The 19,164-nt window shown below is 58.9% G+C and overlaps 2 protein-coding genes across 4 annotated transcripts; both read right to left on the reverse strand.

Moving 5' to 3' along the window:
* Positions 1–1,105: 1,105 nt before the first annotated feature.
* On the reverse strand, positions 1,106–14,732 carry LOC118261432 (synaptophysin-like protein 1). 3 transcript variants are annotated; one of them, XM_050716813.1, is made up of 6 exons: positions 14,662–14,732; positions 10,605–10,723; positions 9,301–9,511; positions 5,649–5,825; positions 4,473–4,516; positions 1,106–1,505 (listed from the first exon to the last, which is right to left on the reverse strand). In XM_050716813.1, exons 1-6 carry the CDS (start codon positions 14,710–14,712, stop codon positions 1,205–1,207), a joined length of 903 nt encoding a protein of 300 aa, XP_050572770.1. In that variant the 5' UTR covers positions 14,713–14,732; the 3' UTR covers positions 1,106–1,204. The 3 variants fall into 3 exon arrangements, with proteins under 3 accessions (XP_050572770.1, XP_035428153.1, XP_050572771.1); XM_035572260.2 differs by having other exon boundaries at positions 14,644–14,712; XM_050716814.1 differs by lacking the exon at positions 4,473–4,516 and having other exon boundaries at positions 1,341–1,505; positions 14,644–14,712.
* A 780-nt stretch (positions 14,733–15,512) lies between these two features.
* CTU1 (cytosolic thiouridylase subunit 1) lies at positions 15,513–19,035 on the reverse strand. Its single transcript, XM_035572262.2, has 4 exons — positions 18,543–19,035; positions 17,753–17,844; positions 16,762–17,120; positions 15,513–15,561 (listed from the first exon to the last, which is right to left on the reverse strand). Exons 1-4 carry the CDS (start codon positions 19,033–19,035, stop codon positions 15,513–15,515), a joined length of 993 nt encoding a protein of 330 aa, XP_035428155.2.
* Between the last annotated feature and the right edge of the window lie 129 nt (positions 19,036–19,164).

Consider the following 19,164-nt stretch of genomic DNA (forward strand, 5'->3'; position numbering starts at 1 on the left):
ACCAAGACATGGAACTTGGCCACCACCGACCACAAGTAGGAACACCAAGATGTGGAACTTGACCACCACCAACCATGAGTAGGGCCACCAAGACATGGAACTTGGCCATTACTAACCATGAGTAGGACCACCAAGACACGGAACTTGGCCACCACAAGCAGGACCACCAAGATGTGGAACCTGGCCACCACCAACCACGAGTAGGGCCATCAAGACACAGAACTTGACCACCACCTACCATAAGTAGGGCCACCAAGACACGGAACCTGGCCACCACCAACCACGAGTAGGACCACCAAGACACAGAACTTGACCACCACCTACCATAAGTAGGGCCACCAAGACACGGAACCTGGCCACCACCAACCACGAGTAGGACCACCAAGACACAGAACTTGGCCACCACAAGTAGGACCACCAAGACGTGGAGCTTGGCCACCACCGACCACAAGCAGGACCACTAAGACGCAGAACTTGGACACCACAAGTAGGAACAACCAAGACGTGGAACCTGGCCACTACCAACCACGAGTAGGGCCATCAAAACACAGAATTTGGCTATTACTAACCATGAGTAAGGCCACCAAGACACGGAACTTGGCCACCAAGACACGGAACTTGGCCACCAAGACACGGAACTTGGCCACCACAAACAGGACCACCAAGACACGGAACTCAGCCACCACCTACCACGAGTAGGGCCACCACCGACCACGCGTACGGACACTGAGACACAAACCCCGACGACCACACAACCCGACAGGGGACCCGGACTCGGGCCACCGCGGACTACGACCGAGGACACGCAGACACGAGGACACGGACGGGACACACATTTGGGGGTAGGGACAATAAATTAGGAGCAAAACCAGCCTCGAGTCCCTCTCTGCATCCCGACCCTCCCCACCAGAACCCCCAAAACGCCCCCGACCACCCCAAAAAGGCCCCACCAGGGGGGTGGGGACCCCCTAGACATGGATTCTTGGCGTTCTACCATAATCTCTTTATTGAGGCAGTTGCAGAAAAAGTCGGGGGGGGGGGGGGGGGGACAAGGACCACCCCCCTGGAGAAAAAGTGGCCGGGGTGGGGTGGGGTTGGGGGGGGACACGTTCCCGTAACAGCAGATAACGGGGGGTGGGAGGGGAACGAAGCTCCGCCCACGAGGGATCGCCTGGGCTACGCTCGCCCCCACGGGGCCACGAGGTCACCGTAACTCTGCCCCCCAAAAGTAGGAAGAAGCATCGGGGCGGGGGCTGTAGTGTTCGTCCCTGCCCGGTCCCCCGAGGGCAGGAGGAGTTGGGGACACGGGCAGGGGGAGCCGGAGGTGTCCCCCCCCCTCCCCCGGGGGTGGAGCCCTGAGAGGAAGGAGTAGGAGAGGGTTGGGCGCGGAGTAAGATGGCCACCGGCGGTCAAGACGCATTGAGGAGGACTCGTGAGGAAGAGGTGAGCCCAAGCCTGGACCAATCACCAGCAGGTCTCGGTCAACTCGCCCACCAATGAGTAACCTGGGTTAGGAATAAGCCAATCGGTGAAGGCCACGCTGGGCTTGGTGACGCGCTCGGCCAATCAGCGGCGGTCGTGTCGCGTCTTGACCGATCGGGAAGACGCAAAGCCAACCGTGGTGCGAATCAGCGGTCGACCCAGATCTTGGAGGAGCCAATGGGAGAAGGAAGAGGCCAAGACACTCAACCGTGATTGGAGGAACCCAACCAATGCCAAATCGACCCAACCGCCAACAGCCAATCAGCCTTGATCGAAGCAAACGACCAACCAATGAGCAAACTGCCTCTGGACTGGGCCAACTGGGAGACGTCGTTGGCCCATGCCTGCTCCCATCTGGCCACCATTGGTCACCTCTGGAACTGCCTCAAGCCCACCTTCAACGGTCAAAACTGGTTTTGGTCTCGTTTAACCAAATTCAACCAATTAGCGACTCGCAACCCAGAATCCACTCGGGCCAACCGGGCCAATCCTTGCCCGCTCCAACCCCCCCACCAATCACGAACCTCGTCTGGATGAAGCCAAAACCCTGCTCTTGACCATCTCAACTCAAATCCCGACCAATCGGAGCCCGTCCCCACCCAGGGCCAACTGGAAGGGGCCGATCCAACCCCCCCGATGATGCCCGACCCCAAATCTGGCCCCAGCGACCACCGAAGGTCAACGAGGTCCCCAAGGGGCCGACCCAAACCCGACCCAACCCAACTGCTCATCTTGGTGGTCTTCTTGGTCAAACCCGACCCAACCCAACTCTTGATCCAGGTGGTCTTGACCAAGTTGACCAATCCCAACCCAGCCCTCGTCCAACCCAATCACAGCCCTGCCCCGTTGACCAGCCGTCGATGGCCAACCAAGACCTGCAAGAAGTCAACGAGCCAAAGGCCGTTGGCCAACTGCTGGCCAACGCTGGCCAAACCGATGGTCAACCAAGACCTGCAAGAAGTCAACGAGCCAAGGCCGTTGGCCAACCGCCAGCCAAACCGATGGTCAACCAAGACCTGCAAGAAGTCAACGAGCCAAGGCCGTTGGCCAACCGATGGCCAAACCCAACCTGACCAAAATCCCTCCAAAAGCCCAAAAAACGGAGAAATAACGAGGCGAGACCGACCCAAGGTCAAGGCGACCTCGTTTCCCATGTGCCCACCTCATCCTGCTCCAACCGCGGCTGATCCGCGCCCGGGCCAAGCCAACGCCGCCCAACCGTGCCCGTGCCAAGGGGCGGACGCCGCTCTCCCCGCGGGGCCCCCACCCAGCACCCAACCCACGCGGCCGCGCCGCGCCCACCCCGCCCCGGGGAAGGCGTTGGGGCCCTTCCTCGGCAGCGCCTCCCGCCGGGCGGATCTGTCTCCGGCAATAAAATTAGCTTAAAAAAGGAAAAAAGAAAAAAAAAATATATCAACCCGGCAAGCCCCGGATGCTCCGAATTCAGCGACCCCCCCCCCACCCAAAGACAGCACTAAAAAAAAATAGACTAAACCCAGATTTAGCGACCCTCACCCAAAAACAGCACTAAAAAAAAAAATATTAACCTCAAATTTAGCGACCCCCCGACCAAAAATACCAAAAAAAATTAATAACAATCCCAAATTTAGCGACCCCCACGCAAAAATAACACTAAAAAAAAAAAATTTAGTGACCACCCACCCAAAAACACCACTATAAAAATATACTAATCCCAGATTTATCGGCCCCCACCCAAAAGTAACACTAAAAAAAACCTAATCTCAAAATTAGTGACTCCCCACCGAAAAATAATAATAATAAAAAAATCCCAAATTTAGCGACCCTCACCCAAAAACACCAAAAAATAATAATAATAATCCCAAATTTAGGGACCCCCACCCAAAAACAGCACTAAAAAAATACTAATCCCAAATTTAGCAACCCACACACAAAAATAGCACTAAAAAAAAAACCTGACCTCAAATTTAGACTCCCAACCAAAAATACAAAAAAAATAGTAATAATCCCAAATTTAGAGACCGCCACTCAAAAATAGCACCAAAAAAAAAAACTAACCTGAAATTTAGCGACCCCCACCCAAAAATACTAAAAAAATACCAAATACAATAAATAATAATCCCAAATTTAGCAACTCCCACCCAAAAATAACACTAAAAAAAAAAAAAACCAACCAAATTTAGTGACCCACCACCCAAAAATAACACTAAAAATAAAAATTACCCAAATTTAGAGACCCCCAGCCAAAAATATCACTAAAAATAAAAATAACCCGAATTTAGCGATCCCCACCCAAAAATACAAAAAAAAAATCCAAATTTAGCGACTCCCACCCAAAAATAACACTAAAAATAAAAATTACCCAAATGTAACGACCCCCCCCCAAAACTACAAAATAAAAATTACCCAAATTTAGCGACTCCCACCCAAAACTACAAAATAAAAATTACCCAAATTTAACGACCCCCACCCAAAACTACAAAATAAAAATTACCCAAATTTAGCGACTCCCACCCAAAACTACAAAAAAAAAAAAAAAAACAAATTTAGCGACTCCCACCCAAAAATAACACTAAAACTAAAAATTACCCAAATTTAACGACCCCCACCCAAAAATACAAAAAAATAACCCAAATTTAGCGACTCCCACCCAAAAATAACACTAAAAATAAAAATAACCCGAATTTAGCGACCCCCACCCAAAACTACAAAATAAAAATGACCCAAATTTAGCGACCCCCCCCCCCCACCCGAAAACAAACACCAGGAAAAAAAAAAATAATACTAAGACCGACGACGCCGGGGGGGGGGGAAAATCCGGTGGCAACTCCCCGGAGGAAAGCCGGAAGTGGTGACGAGGGGGGCCGAGAAATTTGGGGGGGGGGGGGGACGGGGACAGGCACCCCGGTCGGGGAAGGAATTTGGGGGGGCCGGGGGGGGGTTACATGGCGGCGGGGGCGGCGGGGGGCGGCGGGGCCGGGCGGTGGAAGTCGGTCTCCTTGTAGACGAACCAGGAGCTGCCGGCCCAGAGGACGAGGTTGAGGAAGCCGAAGACCTGAAGGGACGCGATGGGGGGCGGGGGGGGGGGCGTGAGGCCGCCCCAAAACACCCTCCCCGTGCCTCAGTTTCCCCCCACCCCCATTCCCTTCCCCTCCCCGTGCCTCAGTTTCCCCCCCAGCCCCATTCCCTTCCCCTCCCCGTGCCTCAGTTTCCCCCCGCCCCCATTCCCTTCCCCTCCCCGTGCCTCAGTTTCCCCCCGCCCCCATTCCCTTCCCCTCCCCGTGCCTCAGTTTCCCCCCAGCCCCATTCCCTTCCCCTCCCCGTGCCTCAGTTTCCCCCCAGCCCCATTCCCTTCCCCTCCCCGTGCCTCAGTTTCCCCCCCAGCCCCATTCCCTTCCCCTCCCTGTACCCATTTCCCCCCCGCCCCCATTCCCTTCCCCTCCCCGTGCCTCAGTTTCCCCCCCACCCCCATTCCCTTCCCCTCCCCGTGCCTCAGTTTCCCCCCCACCCCCATTCCCTTCCCCTCCCCGTGCCTCAGTTTCCCCCCAGCCCCATTCCCTTCCCCTCCCCGTGCCTCAGTTTCCCCCCGCCCCCATTCCCTTCCCCTCCCCGTGCCTCAGTTTCCCCCCCAGCCCCATTCCCTTCCCCTCCCTGTACCCATTTCCCCCCCACCCCCATTCCCTTCCCCTCCCTGTACCCATTTCCCCCCCACCCCCATTCCCTTCCCCTCCCTGTACCCATTTCCCCCCCACCCCCATTCCCTTCCCCTCCCCGTGCCTCGGTTTCCCCCCACCCCCATTCCCTTCCCCTCCCCGTGCCTCAGTTTCCCCCCCACCCCCATTCCCTTCCCCTCCCCGCGCCTCAGTTTCCCCCCACCCCCATTCCCTTCCCCTCCCCGTGCCTCAGTTTCCCCCCCACCCCCATTCCCTTCCCCTCCCCGTGCCTCAGTTTCCCCCCCACCCCCATTCCCTTCCCCTCCCCGTGCCTCAGTTTCCCCCCCACCCCCATTCCCTTCCCCTCCCCGTGCCTCAGTTTCCCCCCGCCCCCCATTCCCTTCCCCTCCCTGTACCCATTTCCCCCCCACCCCCATTCCCTTCCCCTCCCCGCGCCTCAGTTTCCCCCCCCCCGGCCCCGCTCCCTTCCCCTCCCCGCCGCCCCCGCCTCGCCTTCCCCTCCCCGGCACCCACCACGGAGACGTTGAGGGACCCCATGGGGCTGACCCCCGCGTGGTAGCAGGCGACGCGGGGGCCGCTGCAGTTGGGCAGGGGGGCGCCCGTCGAGATCTTGACGTCCGTCAGGGCCTTGGCCCACGCCGAGGTGCTCACCAGCCACAGGAAGGAGAAGGCCACGGTGGCCAGGAAGTCCTGGGGGGGGGGAAGGGACACACACAGGAGGTGAGGGGGGGACCCCAAAAATGTGGGGTGGGGAGGGGAGGACGCGGCACGGGCACGGACGGGGCCCGAGGCACACAAGGCGGGCCCCGAAAAGGTGAGGGGAGAGAGCCCAAATCCCGTGGGGAACCCCAAATCCTTTGGGGAACCCCAAGTCCCTCAGATCCAGGCGGACCCCGAAAATTTGAGGGGAGAGACCCCAATCCCCTTGGAGAACCCCAAATCCTTTGGGGAACCCCAAATCCCCCTGGAGAACCCCAAGTCCCTGATCCAGGCGGACCCCAAAAATTTGAGGGGAGAGACCCCAATCCCCTTGGAGAACCCCAAATCCCTTGGGGAACCCCAAATCCCCTTGGAGAACCCCAAATCCCTGATCCAGGCGGACCCCAAAAATTTGAGGGGAGAGACCCCAATCCCCTTGGAGAACCCCAAATCCCGCTGGTGAACCCCAAATCCCACAGATCCAGGTGGACCCCAAAAGCTCGACGGGGCGGATCCCAAACCCCTTGGAGAACCCCAAATCCCACTGGAGAACCCCAAATTCCACAGATCCAGGTGGACCCCAAGAACTTGAGGGAACCCCAATCCCCTTGGAGAACCCCAAATCCCACTGGAAAACCCCAAATCCTACTGATTCAGGTGGACCCCCAAAAAATTAAGGGGGACAGACCCCAATCCCACTGGAGAACCCCATAACCCACACATCCAGGTGGACCCCAAAAACCCGAAGGGAACAGAACCCAATCCCCTTGGAGAACCCCAACTCCCACAGGTCCAGGTAGACCCCAAAAAATTAAGGGGAATAGACCCCAGTCTCCCCTGGAGAGCCCCAAATCCCACCGATCCAGGTGGACCCCAAAAACCTGAGGGGACCCCAAATCCCTTGGAGAACCCCAAATCCCGCTGGTGAACCCCAAATCCCACCGATCCAGGTGGACCCCAAGAACTTGAGGGAACCCCAATCCCCTTGGAGAACCCCAAATCCCACCGATCCAGGTGGACCCCAAAAACTTGAGGGGACCCCAAATCCCTTGGAGAACCCCAAATCCCTTGGAGAACCCCAAGTCCCACCGATCCAGGTGGACCCCAAAAACTTGAGGGGACCCCAAATCCCTTGGAGAACCCCAAATCCCGCAGATCCAGGTGGACCCCAAAAACTTGAGGGGACCCCAAATCCCTTGGAGAACCCCAAATCCCTTGGAGAACCCCAAATCCCACAGATCCAGGTGGACCCCAAAAGCTCGACGGGGCGGATCCCAAACCCCTTGGAGAACCCCAAATCCCACTGGAGAACCCCAAATTCCACAGATCCAGGTGGACCCCAAAAACTTGAGGGGACCCCAAATCCCTTGGAGAACCCCAAATCCCTTGGAGAACCCCAAGTCCCACCGATCCAGGTGGACCCCAAAAACTTGAGGGGACCCCAAATCCCTTGGAGAACCCCAAGTCCCACCGATCCAGGTGGACCCCAAAAACTTGAGGGGACCCCAAATCCCTTGGAGAACCCCAAGTCCCTTGGAGAACCCCAAATCCCGCAGATCCAGGTGGACCCCAAAAACTTGAGGGGACCCCAAATCCCTTGGAGAACCCCAAATCCCGCAGATCCAGGTGGACCCCAAAAGCTTGAGGGGACAGACCCTAATTTTTTGGGGAGGGACCCCAAAAACTGACAGCGCGAGGGGCCAGCCCCCAAATCCCAAGTACGGGGGGCACCCCCAAGTCCTTCGGGACCCCAAAACCCAAACCTCGGGGAGGCGGGGAGAACCCCCCCACCCCCCACCTCCAACACCCGGGGGGACGAACCCCGATTCCAGCCCCCCCCAAAGAGGGGGATCCCCGCACTGCGCCCCCAAATCCCGGCCCCGTGCGATTTTTGGGGGGAAAATCGGGGTATTTGAGGACCGAGACCCCCAAAAGTGGGGGAGGAACTTACCCCGCGCCCTGTCCGCGGCAGCAGCAGGAGAGAAATTCAGAGGGGGGGGGGTTATAAACCCCCAAAAACGCCCCCCGCGCCCCAAATTCCCACCCCAATACCCCCAGGACTACAACTCCCATGATGCCTCAGGGCGGGAGGGGCTCGGACTTCAACTCCCATGATGCCTCAGGGGGCAGGGGAGCCGTGGGCCGGCCAATGGGGGCCACCAGGTTGGGAAGGCCAGTAGCCCGGCCCCCACAGCGCAAAGGATCATGGGAGGCACCTCAGGGTGTTGAGCACAATGCATTGTGGGAGTTGTAGTCCCGGGGGTGTTGCCCCTATAGGGCTGCCCCACAGGGTAGGCCGCGACCCCACAATGCCCTGGTGCATCATGGGACCTCTACGAACGGCGGCCATATTGCCACAAAGGCCAACAGGCACCCCGATCCCTGCGACGCAGTGCATTGTGGGAGTTGTAGTCCAACCCAAACATGACACAATGCATTGTGGGAGTTGTAGTCCTGGGGGTGTTGCCCCTATAGGGCTGCCCCACAGGGTAGGCCGCAACCCCCACAGCGCCCTGGTGCATCATGGGACCTCTACAAATGGCAGCCATATTGCCACAAGGCCAACAGGCACCCCGATCCCTGCGACGCAGTGCATTGTGGGAGTTGTAGTCCACGCAAACACAACACAATGTATTGTGGGAGTTGTAGTCCAACCCAAACACAACACAATGCATTGTGGGAGTCGTAGTCCTGGGAGTGTTGCTCCTATAGGGCTGCCCCACAGGGTAGGCCGCGACCCCACAACGCCCTGGTGCATCATGGGACCTCTACAAATGGCGGCCATATTGCCACAAGGCCAACAGGCACCCCGATCCCTGCGGCGCAGTGCATTGTGGGAGTTGTAGTCCACCCAAACACAACACAATGCATGGTGGGAGTTGTAGTCCAACCCAAACATGACACAATGCATTGTGGGAGTTGTAGTCCAACCCAAACACAACACAATGCATTGTGGGAGTCGTAGTCCTGGGAGTGTTGCTCCTATAGGGCTGCCCCACAGGGTAGGCCGTGACCCCCACAACGCCCTGGTGCATCATGGGACTTCTACGAACGGCGGCCATATTGCCACAAGGCCAACAGGCACCCCGATCCCTGCGGCGCAGTGCATTGTGGGAGTTGTAGTCCACCCAAACACAACACAATGCATTGTGGGAGGTGTAGTCCAACCCAAACACAACACAATGCATTGTGGGAGTCGTAGTCCTGGGAGTGTTGCTCCTATAGGGCTGCCCCACAGGGTAGGCCGCAACCCCCACAGTGCCCTGGTGCATCATGGGACCTCTACGAACGGCGGCCATATTGCCACAAGGCCAACAGGCACCCCGATCCCTGCGACGCAGTGCATTGTGGGAGTTGCAGTCCACCCAAACACGACACAATGCATCGTGGGAGTTGTAGTCCGCCCCGTAGGCCCCCTCCCCCCAACCCCCACCCCAAGGACGGACGGACAGACGGACGGACTCACCGCCAAGGGCAGCTTCCCGCCCGCCCCCCGGTAGAGGTGGAAGTAGCCCAGGTAGACGGCGAGGGCGGCCATGCTGTAGAGGAAGGCGAAGACGGCGACGGTGACGAAGAACTGGGCCGAGGAGGAGAAGTCGCCCACCAGGTGCACCTCCCCCGGCTCCGTCTTGTTGCACAGCTCGGCCGTCGGCGGCGTGAAGACGGCCTGGTTCAACCTGGGGGGCGGGTGGGGGGTGAGGGGGGGTGTCCTCACCTCTCCCCACCCCATAGCCACCCCACAGATCCTTCACGGGGCTTATTTTCCCCCAGATGCGTCCTACGAGGTCTGGTTGACCGACCCTACAGGCCTCCAACCCAACTACAGCTCCTCTCCTCTTCCACTCCCAAATTTAAGGACATTTTCTTGGATTTTCTTGGACTTCCTTGAACCCCAAGAGCCCCCAAACCTTCCCAGACCTCCATTTCCCCTCAACCACATCCTACGGGTGCTCGTTGACCAACCCTACAGATCTCCAACCCAACTACAGCTCCTCTCCTCTTCCACACACAAATTTAAGGACATTTTCCTGGATTTTCTTGGATTTCCTTGAACCCCAAGACGCCCCCAAACCCTTCTAGACCCCCATTTTCCCCTCAACCACATCCTACAGGTGCTCGTTGACCAACCCTACAGGTCTCCAGCCCAACTACAGCTCCTCTCCTCTTCCACACCCAAATTTAAGGACATTTTCCTGGATTTTCTTGGATTTCCTTGAACCCCAAGACGCCCCCAAACCCTTCTAGACCCCCATTTTCCCCTCAACCACATCCTACAGGTGCTCGTTGACCAACCCTACAGATCTCCAACCCAACGGTTGCTCCTCTCCTCTTCCACACCCAAATTTAAGGACATTTTCCTGGATTTTATCGGATTTCCTTGAACCCCAAGACGCCCCCAAACCCTTCTAGACCCCCATTTTCCCCTCAACCACATCCTACAGGTGCTCGTTGACCAACCCTACAGGTCTCCAGCCCAACTACCGCTCCTCTCCTCTTCCACTCCCAAATTTAAGAACGTTTTCTTGGATTTTCTTGGACTTCCTTGGACCCCAACATCCCCCAAATCTCCCCAAATCTCCATTTTCCTCCAACCCCGGCCTACGGGCACCAGTTGGCCAAGTGGGGGTCTCCCACCCAACGCCCGGAGGTCTCCCCTGTTTTAGGGAACCTTTTCATCCTTTCCCACCACCCGGAGCTACCAAAATCCCCCAAATCCGCCCCAACCTGCCCGTGTTAACCGAGAGCGGGGATTTTGGGGTAAAAACTCACCGGAACGGGTAACCGAACGGCACCGTGACGGTAACGTTGGGTTTTCCGTTGCAGCTCACCCAGTAGGAGACTTTCCCGCTGTACCCCCCGCAGGTGGCGAAGGCGAAGATGGAGAAAAACTGAGGGGAAAAAAGAGGGAAAAAAGGGGTTTCAGGCGCGAAAAAAGGGACGAAAAGAAGCGGTTAGGTAAAACTCACCCCGCAAAAATACTGAAATATTGGGGCGAAAACAACAGGTGAGACGATTTTGGGAAGAATTGCGACATCAGAGCAGGAAGCCACTTTCAATTAAATTTACTAAATTAGGATGAAATTCAAATTTCAAGGTTGCTTTTCCACATGTCTAAAAATACCTAATTTTACGATACTTTAACCTTAAATTTACCTTAACTAAGCCCTATTTTAATTTACATTACTAAAACCTGATTTCTTCTTTTATCAAAAATCATTTGAATTCAATTTCACACTTTCTTCCCCCAATTTTTAACCCTCAGCAATTAAAACTCGTAACAAAAAAAAAATCATTATTTACTCAAAACCCCACAATAACCAAAATAAAACGTTTTTTTTCCTCCTCCTTCATTATTAATTTTCATTTATCGCCATGAATTTTTCATTTCGGGGGGAAATCCTCCATTTTGGGGGGGAAATCCTCCATTTTGGGGGGGAAATCCTCCATTTTGGGGCATTACAAGCCCCATCCCAACACAATTCTGCAGGTTTGGGCAAAAAAAAACGCGTCACCCACAGCTACAACCCCGTTACCAGCAGAATTCACCCCAAATTACCACTAATAACTACTAATTAACGATGACTCATTACTACAACCCCCGTTACCAATTATCTACAGTAATTTTCCAAAATTAATCACAAAAATAAACTAATTAATAAAAAACACTCATAATTATTAGTCTTGAGTAACGCTTGTAGATAAAAATCGATAACTACCTACAGCTAGTAACATTAATAGTAATCAAGTAGAAAATTATTCATAATATTAATTAAATAGATTACTCCTAATAGTAATTAGATTATTCCCAACAATATTCAAACAGTAGATTGCTCCTAGTAGTAATTAGGTTGTTCCTAATCAGTAATCAAATAGTAAATTGTTCCTAATACTAACTGAATAGCAGATTACTCCTAGTAGTAATTAAGTTGTTCCTAACAGTAATCAAATAGTAAACTGTTCCTAACACTAATTGAGTAGTAGATTACTCCTAAAAGTAACTAGATTGCTCCTAGTGGTAATCAAATATTAAATTGTTCCTAATATTAATTAACTAGTAGATTGCTCGCAATAATAACTAGATTGCTCCTAATAGTAATCAAATAGTAGATTGCACCTAAAAACAAATTAATTGGTCTTAATAGTAATTAAATAGTAGATTGATCCTAATAGTAACTAGATTGTTCCTCATAGTAATCAAACAGTAAATTGCACCTAATAATAAATAAATAGTAAATTGGTCCCAACAGTAAATAAATAGTAGATTACTCCTAGTACTAATTAGATACTATTTTTCTGATAGTAATTAGATATTAGATTACTCCTAATAGTAACTAGATTGTTCCTAACAGTAATCAAACACTAGATTGCACCCAATAACAAATAAATAAGAGACTGAATTTAACAGTAAAAAAGTAGATTACTCCTAATAGTAATTAAATACCACTTTACTCCTAGTAATAAGTAGGTAGTAGATTGCTCCTACTAGTAACTAGATTGCTCCTAATAGTAATCTAACAGTAGACTGCTCCTAATATCAAATAACAAACCGGTCCTGAGAGTAATTAAATAGTAGGTTGCTCCTAGTAGTAAGCAAGTAGTAGCTGGCTCCTAATTACTATTAGCCATTAATTACCCCACGGCCTATCGGGCAAATTACCCCGATAGCCATTAACGACCGCTGTCGTTAATTAACGCTAACAACCCGCTCCAATTACAATTAGCAGCGCTCGATTGCCCCAATTAGCGCTCGTTTCTCCCCAAACTGCCCCCGCTCACACGTGGATTCTCCGGGGGCTCGTACTGGGGTTGTGCTGCTCCCCAGTATCCCCCAGTCCCTCCCAGTAACACCCCCCGAACTCTGCCAGTCCCTCCCAGTCCTTCCCAGTAACTCTCCAGTCCATCCCAGTATAATCCAGTAATCTGCCCAGCTTTTCCAGGCCCTCCCAAAGTGTTCCCAGTCCTTCCCAGTAAAACCCCAGTCCCTCCCATACTCTCCCAGTAACGCCCCATCCTCCTCCCAGTAAGGCCCCGGTCTCCTCCCAGCCCTATCCTGTTCCCCTCCCCAGTGCTCCCAGTCCACCCCAGTAACCCCCAGTCTGTCCCAGATAGGCCCACGATCTCCCAGCTCCCCCCCCAAGTCCCTCCCACAGCGCTCCCAGTCCCTTCCAGTCTGTCCCAGTAACCCCCACGCACCCCCAAGAAGGTCCCCGGCTTCCTCCCAGCTCCCCCCCAGTACACCCAGTAACGCCCCCCAGTCCCTCCCACGAGGACCCCCAGCTTCCCCCCCATGTCCCCCACCCCTCCCAGTACTCCCAGTCCCTTCCCAGTATCCCCCAGTGCTCCCAGTCTGCTCCAAGTGCCCCCCAGACCTGCCCCAGTAACCCCCCAGCACTCCCAGACCCCTCCCAGTAACCCCCCACAGCACTCCTAGAAAGGCTCCCAGTCCTTCCCAGTAACCCCGTTGCCCCTCCCAGCGCTCCCAGTCCCTCCCAGCACTCCCAGCCTCCCCAGTAACCCCCTCAGTGCTCCCAGTAACCCCTAGAAAGGCTCCCAGTCCCTACCAGCCCCCCCTGCCCCTTCCCAGTACCCCCCAGCACTCCCAGTCATCTCCCAGCCCCCCCCAGTACACTCCCAGTGCCCCCAGTTGTCTCCCCGTCCCCCCCAGTCCATACCAGTCACCTCCCAGTAACTCCCCAGTGCTCCCAGCAACCCCTAGAAATGTTCTCAGTCCCTCCCAGCCCCCCCCAGTCCATTCCCAGTAGCCCCCAGTTGCCCCCCCAGCCCCCTCCCAGTCCCCCCCCAGCACTCCCAGTTCCACCCAGTCCCTCCCAGTCCTCCTCAGCCCCCCCAGTCCCTCCCCATGCTCCCAGTCCCTCCCAGTCCCCCCCAGCAAGGCTCCCACTCCTTCCCAGTCTCTCTCAGGCCCCCCCAGCCCCCCCCCCAGAAGGCTCCCAGTCGCTCCCAGTCCCCTCCCAGAACCCCCCCAGCGCTCCCAGTCATCTCACAGTGCCCCCCAGTCCCCTCCCAGTACCTCCTAATGCCCCCCAGTCCCCTCCCAGTACCCCCCAGGAAGGCTCGCAGTCCCTCCCAGTGCCCCCCAGTCCCCTCCCAGTTCCCCCCAATCCCTTCCCAGTACCCCCCAGGAAGACTCCCAGTCCCTCCCAGTGCCCCCCAGTCCCCTCCCAGTACCCCCCAAGAAAGCTCGCAGTCCTTCCCAGTGCCCCCCAGTCCCCTCCCAGTCCCTCCCAGTTCCCTCCCAGTTCCCCCCAGTCCCCTCCCAGTACCCCCCAGGAAGGCTCGCAGTCCCTCCCAGTGCCCCCCAGTCCCCTCCCAGTACCCCCCAAGAAAGCTCGCAGTCCCTCCCAGTGCCCCCCAGTCCCCTCCCAGTGCCCCCCAGTCCCCTCCCAGCTCCCCCCAATCCCTTCCCAGTACCCCCCAGGAAGACTCCCAGTCCCTCCCAGTGCCCCCCAGTCCCCTCCCAGTACCCCCCAAGAAAGCTCGCAGTCCTTCCCAGTGCCCCCCAGTCCCCTCCCAGTCCCTCCCAGTTCCCTCCCAGTTCCCCCCAGTCCCCTCCCAGTACCCCCCAGGAAGGCTCGCAGTCCCTCCCAGTGCCTCCCAGTCCCTCCCAATCCCCACTCCGTGCCTCCCAGTCCCCTCCCAGTCCCCTCCCAGTTCCTCCCAGTTCCCCCCAGTCCCCTCCCAGTCCCTCCCATTCCCCCCCAGCCCCCCCCAGGAAGGCTCCCAGCCCCCCCCCAGCCCCCCCCCCAGTCCCTCCCAGTGCCTCCCAGTCCCTCCCAGTGCCACGCACCCACTGCAGGCCCCGCACCAGCCCCAGCGGCTCCTTGGCCGGCCCCAGCCCCAGCCGCAGCCCCGCCATCTTCCTGCGGCCGACGCGGCGGAAGTGACGTCGCCGAGGGGACGGGGGGGGGGCGGGGCCGCGCATGCAAATGAACCCGTCCCGCCGGGCTGGCGGCGCGGCCACGCCCCCCGCGCTCATTTGCATATCAAGCCACGCCCCCTCGCCCCGACCCACGCTTCCTCATACGCGTTCGTTTTGCATAGCCACGCCCCCTCGCTGGCTCATTTGCATGCCGGGCCACGCCCAGCCCGCCCTGCAGGGCGCCTCCGCGGGTCTCCTGGCTGGCCACGCCCCCTCATTTGCATAACAATTACGGCGCTGGCGGTATTGATTAACCAGGCAGCTTGGCGTTAATTGGGCCAGGCCCAGCGGGATATTTGCATAACAGCTCGTCTCATTTGCATAACCACGCCCAACGACACGCATTTTTACAGTCGTTTATTTGCATGTCCACGCCCCCATCCCATTTGCATACGCAGACACGCCCCCCTTCTCCTGACCCCGCCCCCAGGGCCCCCAATTGCCCCCCCAGGATCCCCCAATTGCCCCCAGGGCCCCCCTAATTACCCCCAGGGCCCCCCTAATTACCCCTAAGCCCCCCAATTAACCCCAGGCCCCCTAATTACCCCCATAGCCCCACTAATTACCCCTAGAGCCCTCCCAACTACCCCCCAATTGCCCCCAGAGCCCCCCAATTGCCCCCCAAAACCCCCCTCTTGCCCCTAGGGCCCAATTGCCCCCCATTTCCCTCCCCAATTGCCCCTAGAGCCCCCCAATTGCCCCCAGACCCCCCTATTTACCCCCATTTCCCCCCCCAACTACCCCCAGAACTCCCCAATTGCCCCCCATTTCCTCTCCCAATTGCCCCTAGAGCCCCCCGAATGCCCCCAGAACCCCCCCAATTACCCCCCATCTCCCCCCTGAATTGCCCCCAGAACCCCTCAATTACCCCTAGAGCTCCCCAATTGCCCCCAGATGCCCCTAGTTGCCCCCAGACCCCCCTATTTACCCCAGTTTCCCCCCCAATTACCCCCAGAACCCCCCAATTGCCCCCCATTTCCCCTCCCAATTGCCCCCAGATCCCCTCAATTACTCCTAGAGCTCCCCAATTACCCCTACAGCTCCCCAATTGCCCCCAGACCCCCCTAATTGCCCCCAGACCCCCCCAATTCCCCCCCCATTTCCCCCCCAAAATACTCACAATTGCCCCCAGAGCCCCCCAATTACCCCCAGACCCCCCCGTTGCCCCCAAACTCCCCCAATTGCCCCTCATTTCCCCTCCCAATTGCCCCCAGAGCCCCCCAATTGCCCCAAGACCCCCCCAATTGCAACCCCCCCAATTGCCCCCAGTTGCCCCCCCCCCCCTAGAAGTCCCAGATGTTGAGGGCGCCCCGGGCCCGGCCCAGCCCCCGCACCCGGCGCCGCACCGTGCGCCCCCCCCTGCCCACCACCTCCACCTCCACCTCCCGCTCCCCCTCCCCCACTGTCCCCGGCCCCTCCTCCTCCCCACGGCCACCAGCCCCACGGCCACCAGCCCCGTGACCACCAACCCCACGGCCATCAACCCCAAGACCACCAAGGTCACGGCCATCAACCCCGTGACCACCAACCCCACGGCCATCAACCCCAAGACCACCAAGGTCACGGCCGTCAGCGCTCTGGCCACCAACCCCAAGACTACTAGCCCCGTGACCACCAACCCCATGACTACCAACCCCTTGGCCACCAACCCCATGGCCACAACCCCCGTGGCCATCGCCCCCACACCCACCAACCCCACAACCATCAACCCCCAGACCACCAACCCCATGGCTACCAACCCCAAGACCGCTAGCCCCATGGCCACCAACCCCACGGCAACCACCCCTTTGGCCCTCAACCCCACAACCAACGTCCCCATGGCCACCAACCCCATGGCCACCACCCCCTTGGCCCTCAACCCCACAACCAACGTCCCCACGGCCACCATCCCCGTGACCACCAACCCCAAGACCACCAACCCCATGGCTACCAACCCCAAGACCACTAGCCCCGTGGCCACCATCCCCGGTGGCCAACCCCAAGGACCTCTTGCCCAACCCCAAGCGGGGCAACCCGCGCTCGAGCGAGGCCAGGAGGACGCAGGCCTTGCAGAGGGGCTGGCTGGCCGCGTAGCCGCAACGGCCGCAAGCCCCCAACGTCTTGGTGGCCACCTGGGTGGCCACCGCCAACCGGCGGCCCGAGTGGCCCAGGGCGGCCACCGTGCTGGCCCGGGTGGCCTCCAGGTCCTTGAGGAGAGCCCGCGCGTGGCCCCGGTAGGCGTGGGGGGCGTAGACGCACTCGGTGCTGACGTAATCCAAGCCCTCGAAGTAGGCGTAGAGGACGATCTCCTTCTCGTAGGCGTGGCGCAGGGGCTTGCAACGGGGCACCGCGGGCCACGGGCCGCCCTCCAGGGGTCGCGGGACCCGTGGGTGGGCCGCGGGGTGGTGGGTGGGCTTGGGGCGCCCGGTGGTGGCCTTTGGGGTCCTCCTGGTGGGCTTGGTGGGGGTCTTGGTGGGCTTCGTGGCGGGCTCCGTGGAGTTGGTGGTGGTCGCGGAGGCTGTAGGAACCTTCGTGGGGCTCCTGGTGGTCTCCAAAGGCTTCGTGGTGGTCTCCATAGGGTCCGTGGTGGTCTCCATGGGGCTGCCGGTGGCCTCCACAAGCTTCGCGGGGGTCTCCATGGGGTTGTTGGTGGTCTCCGTGGGGCTTCGTGGTGGTCTCCACGGAGTTGGTGGAGGTTGTGGAGGCCGTAGGAACCTTCGTGGGGCTCCTGGTGGCCTCCAAAGACTCCGTGGTGGTCGCCATGGGGCTCCTGGTGGCCTCCACAGGCCTCGCGGTGGCCTCCAGACGCTTTGTGGTGGCCTCCGTGGACTTCGCGATGACTTCCGTAGAATTTCTGGTGGCCTCCACGGGGCTCCCGCTGGTCACGGAGGCCGCTGGAGCTCTTTGGGGAGTCCGTGGTGGCCTCCAGACGGGTCTTGGTGGCCTCCAGGGGGCTCGTGGTGGCCTCGGTGGTCCCGGTGGCCTCGGCGGCCGTGGCGGTGGCCTCGGTGGCCGCGCGGCGCAGCCGGGCCACGTCCCCGCGCAGGAAGTTCATCAGCACCGTCTCGGCAATGTCGTCGGCGTTGTGGCCTGGGGGGGGGACACGGGGCACGGCCGCGGCTCGCCAGTGCCACCCAGTTCAGCCCAGTCCATCCCAGTCCCTTCCCAGTTCCCTCCCAGTCCTTTCCCAGCTCATCCCAGTCCCTTCCCAATCCATCCCAACGCCGCCCAGACCATCCCAGACCCTTCCCAGTCCATCCCAGTGCCACCCGGCCCCTTCCCAGTTCCCTCCCACCCCCTCCCAGTTCCCTCCCAAACCCTCCCAGTCCCTTCCATTCCCCTCCCACCCCCTCCCAGTGCCTCCCAGTCCCCTCCCAGAGCCCCCGGCCCCCTCCCACCCCCTCCCAGTGCCCTCCCACTCCCTCTCACTGCCTCCCACTCCCCTCCGTCACCTCCCACCCCCTCCCAGTTTCCTTCCAGTCCCCTCCCAGTGCCTCCCACTCCCTCCCAGCCGCCCCCCATCCCCTCCCAGTACGTCCCACTTCCCTCCCACTCCCTCCCAGTCCCTCCCAGTCCCCTCCCACCCCCTCCCAGTGCCTCCCACTCCCTCCCAGTCCCTTCCCATCCCCTCCCAGTACGTCCCACTTCCCTCCCACCCCCTCCCAGTGCCTCCCACTCCCCTCCCAGTGCCTCCCACTCCCTCCCAGTCCCTTCCCGCTTCCCTCCCACTCCCTCCCAGTGCCTCCCACTCCCCTCCCAGTCCCTCCCGCCACCTTCCCCAGCCTCACCCGTGGCGATCCGGTCGACCCCCAGCAGCCTGGCCCCCCTCTCCAGCGCCTGCCGCCGCAGCACCCCGCAGAAGGTGCAGTGGCTGGCGCCCCCCGCCAGGCGCCGCGCCACCCGGTCCATGCTCCAGCCGAAGAGCTCCTCGAAGGAGACCACCAGGAGGGGCAGAGCCCCCCGCCCCCTCCTCACGGCCCCCAGCGAGGCGTCGCGGTAGCCGGCGATGCCCTCGTCCACCGAGAGCAGCACCAGGCGCATGCCGTAGCCGTGGCGCCCCTCGAGGCGGGCGAGGAGGTGGGCGAGGACCGCCGAGTCCTTCCCCCCCGAGGAGGCCACGGCCACGGTCTCGCCGGGCCGCGGGGGGCCGCCGGCCAGCAGGGCGCGGTGGGCTTCGGCCTCGAAGGCGGCCACGAAGCAGGGGCGGCACAGCGCCTCGCCGGTGCGCGGGCGGCGGAGGGCGGCGGGGCGGCGGCAGCGGAGGCACAGGGGGGGCGGCATGGCGGGCTGTGGGGGCGGGGGGGGGGGAGGGGAGAGAGAGAGAGAGAGGGCGTTGGGGTGGCGGTGGGTGGCCCTGCGTTGGGTCGGGGGGATGTGGGGGAGGTTGTTGGGGGAGGGGGGGGGCACGGG

This window comes from Cygnus atratus, unplaced genomic scaffold (assembly GCF_013377495.2).
Source record: "Cygnus atratus isolate AKBS03 ecotype Queensland, Australia unplaced genomic scaffold, CAtr_DNAZoo_HiC_assembly HiC_scaffold_40, whole genome shotgun sequence".
Taxonomy (NCBI): domain Eukaryota; kingdom Metazoa; phylum Chordata; class Aves; order Anseriformes; family Anatidae; genus Cygnus; species Cygnus atratus.

Bases quoted from the DNA above. Each gene is read 5' to 3' on its own strand.
- LOC118261432 (XM_035572260.2), bottom strand. From the start codon at position 14,712: ATGGCGGGGCTGCGGCTGGGGCTGGGGCCGGCCAAGGAGCCGCTGGGG. The intron at 5,826-9,300 runs GTGAGTCCGTCC...CCCCCCCCCCAG, and splicing joins GCGGGAAGCTGCCCTTGGCG to GACTTCCTGGCCACCGTGGC. The intron at 4,517-5,648 runs GTGGGTGCCGGG...GCGTCCCTTCAG, and splicing joins GGTCCCTCAACGTCTCCGTG to GTCTTCGGCTTCCTCAACCT.
- CTU1 (XM_035572262.2), bottom strand. From the start codon at position 19,035: ATGCCGCCCCCCCTGTGCCTCCGCTGCCGCCGCCCCGCCGCCCTCCGC. The intron at 17,121-17,752 runs GCCACGGCCGCC...CGACCCCTGGAG, and splicing joins GCGCGGCCACCGAGGCCACC to GGCGGCCCGTGGCCCGCGGT. The intron at 15,562-16,761 runs GTCCTTGGGGTT...GGGGGGCTCTAG, and splicing joins CGCTTGGGGTTGGGCAAGAG to GGGCAATTGGGAGAGGAAAT.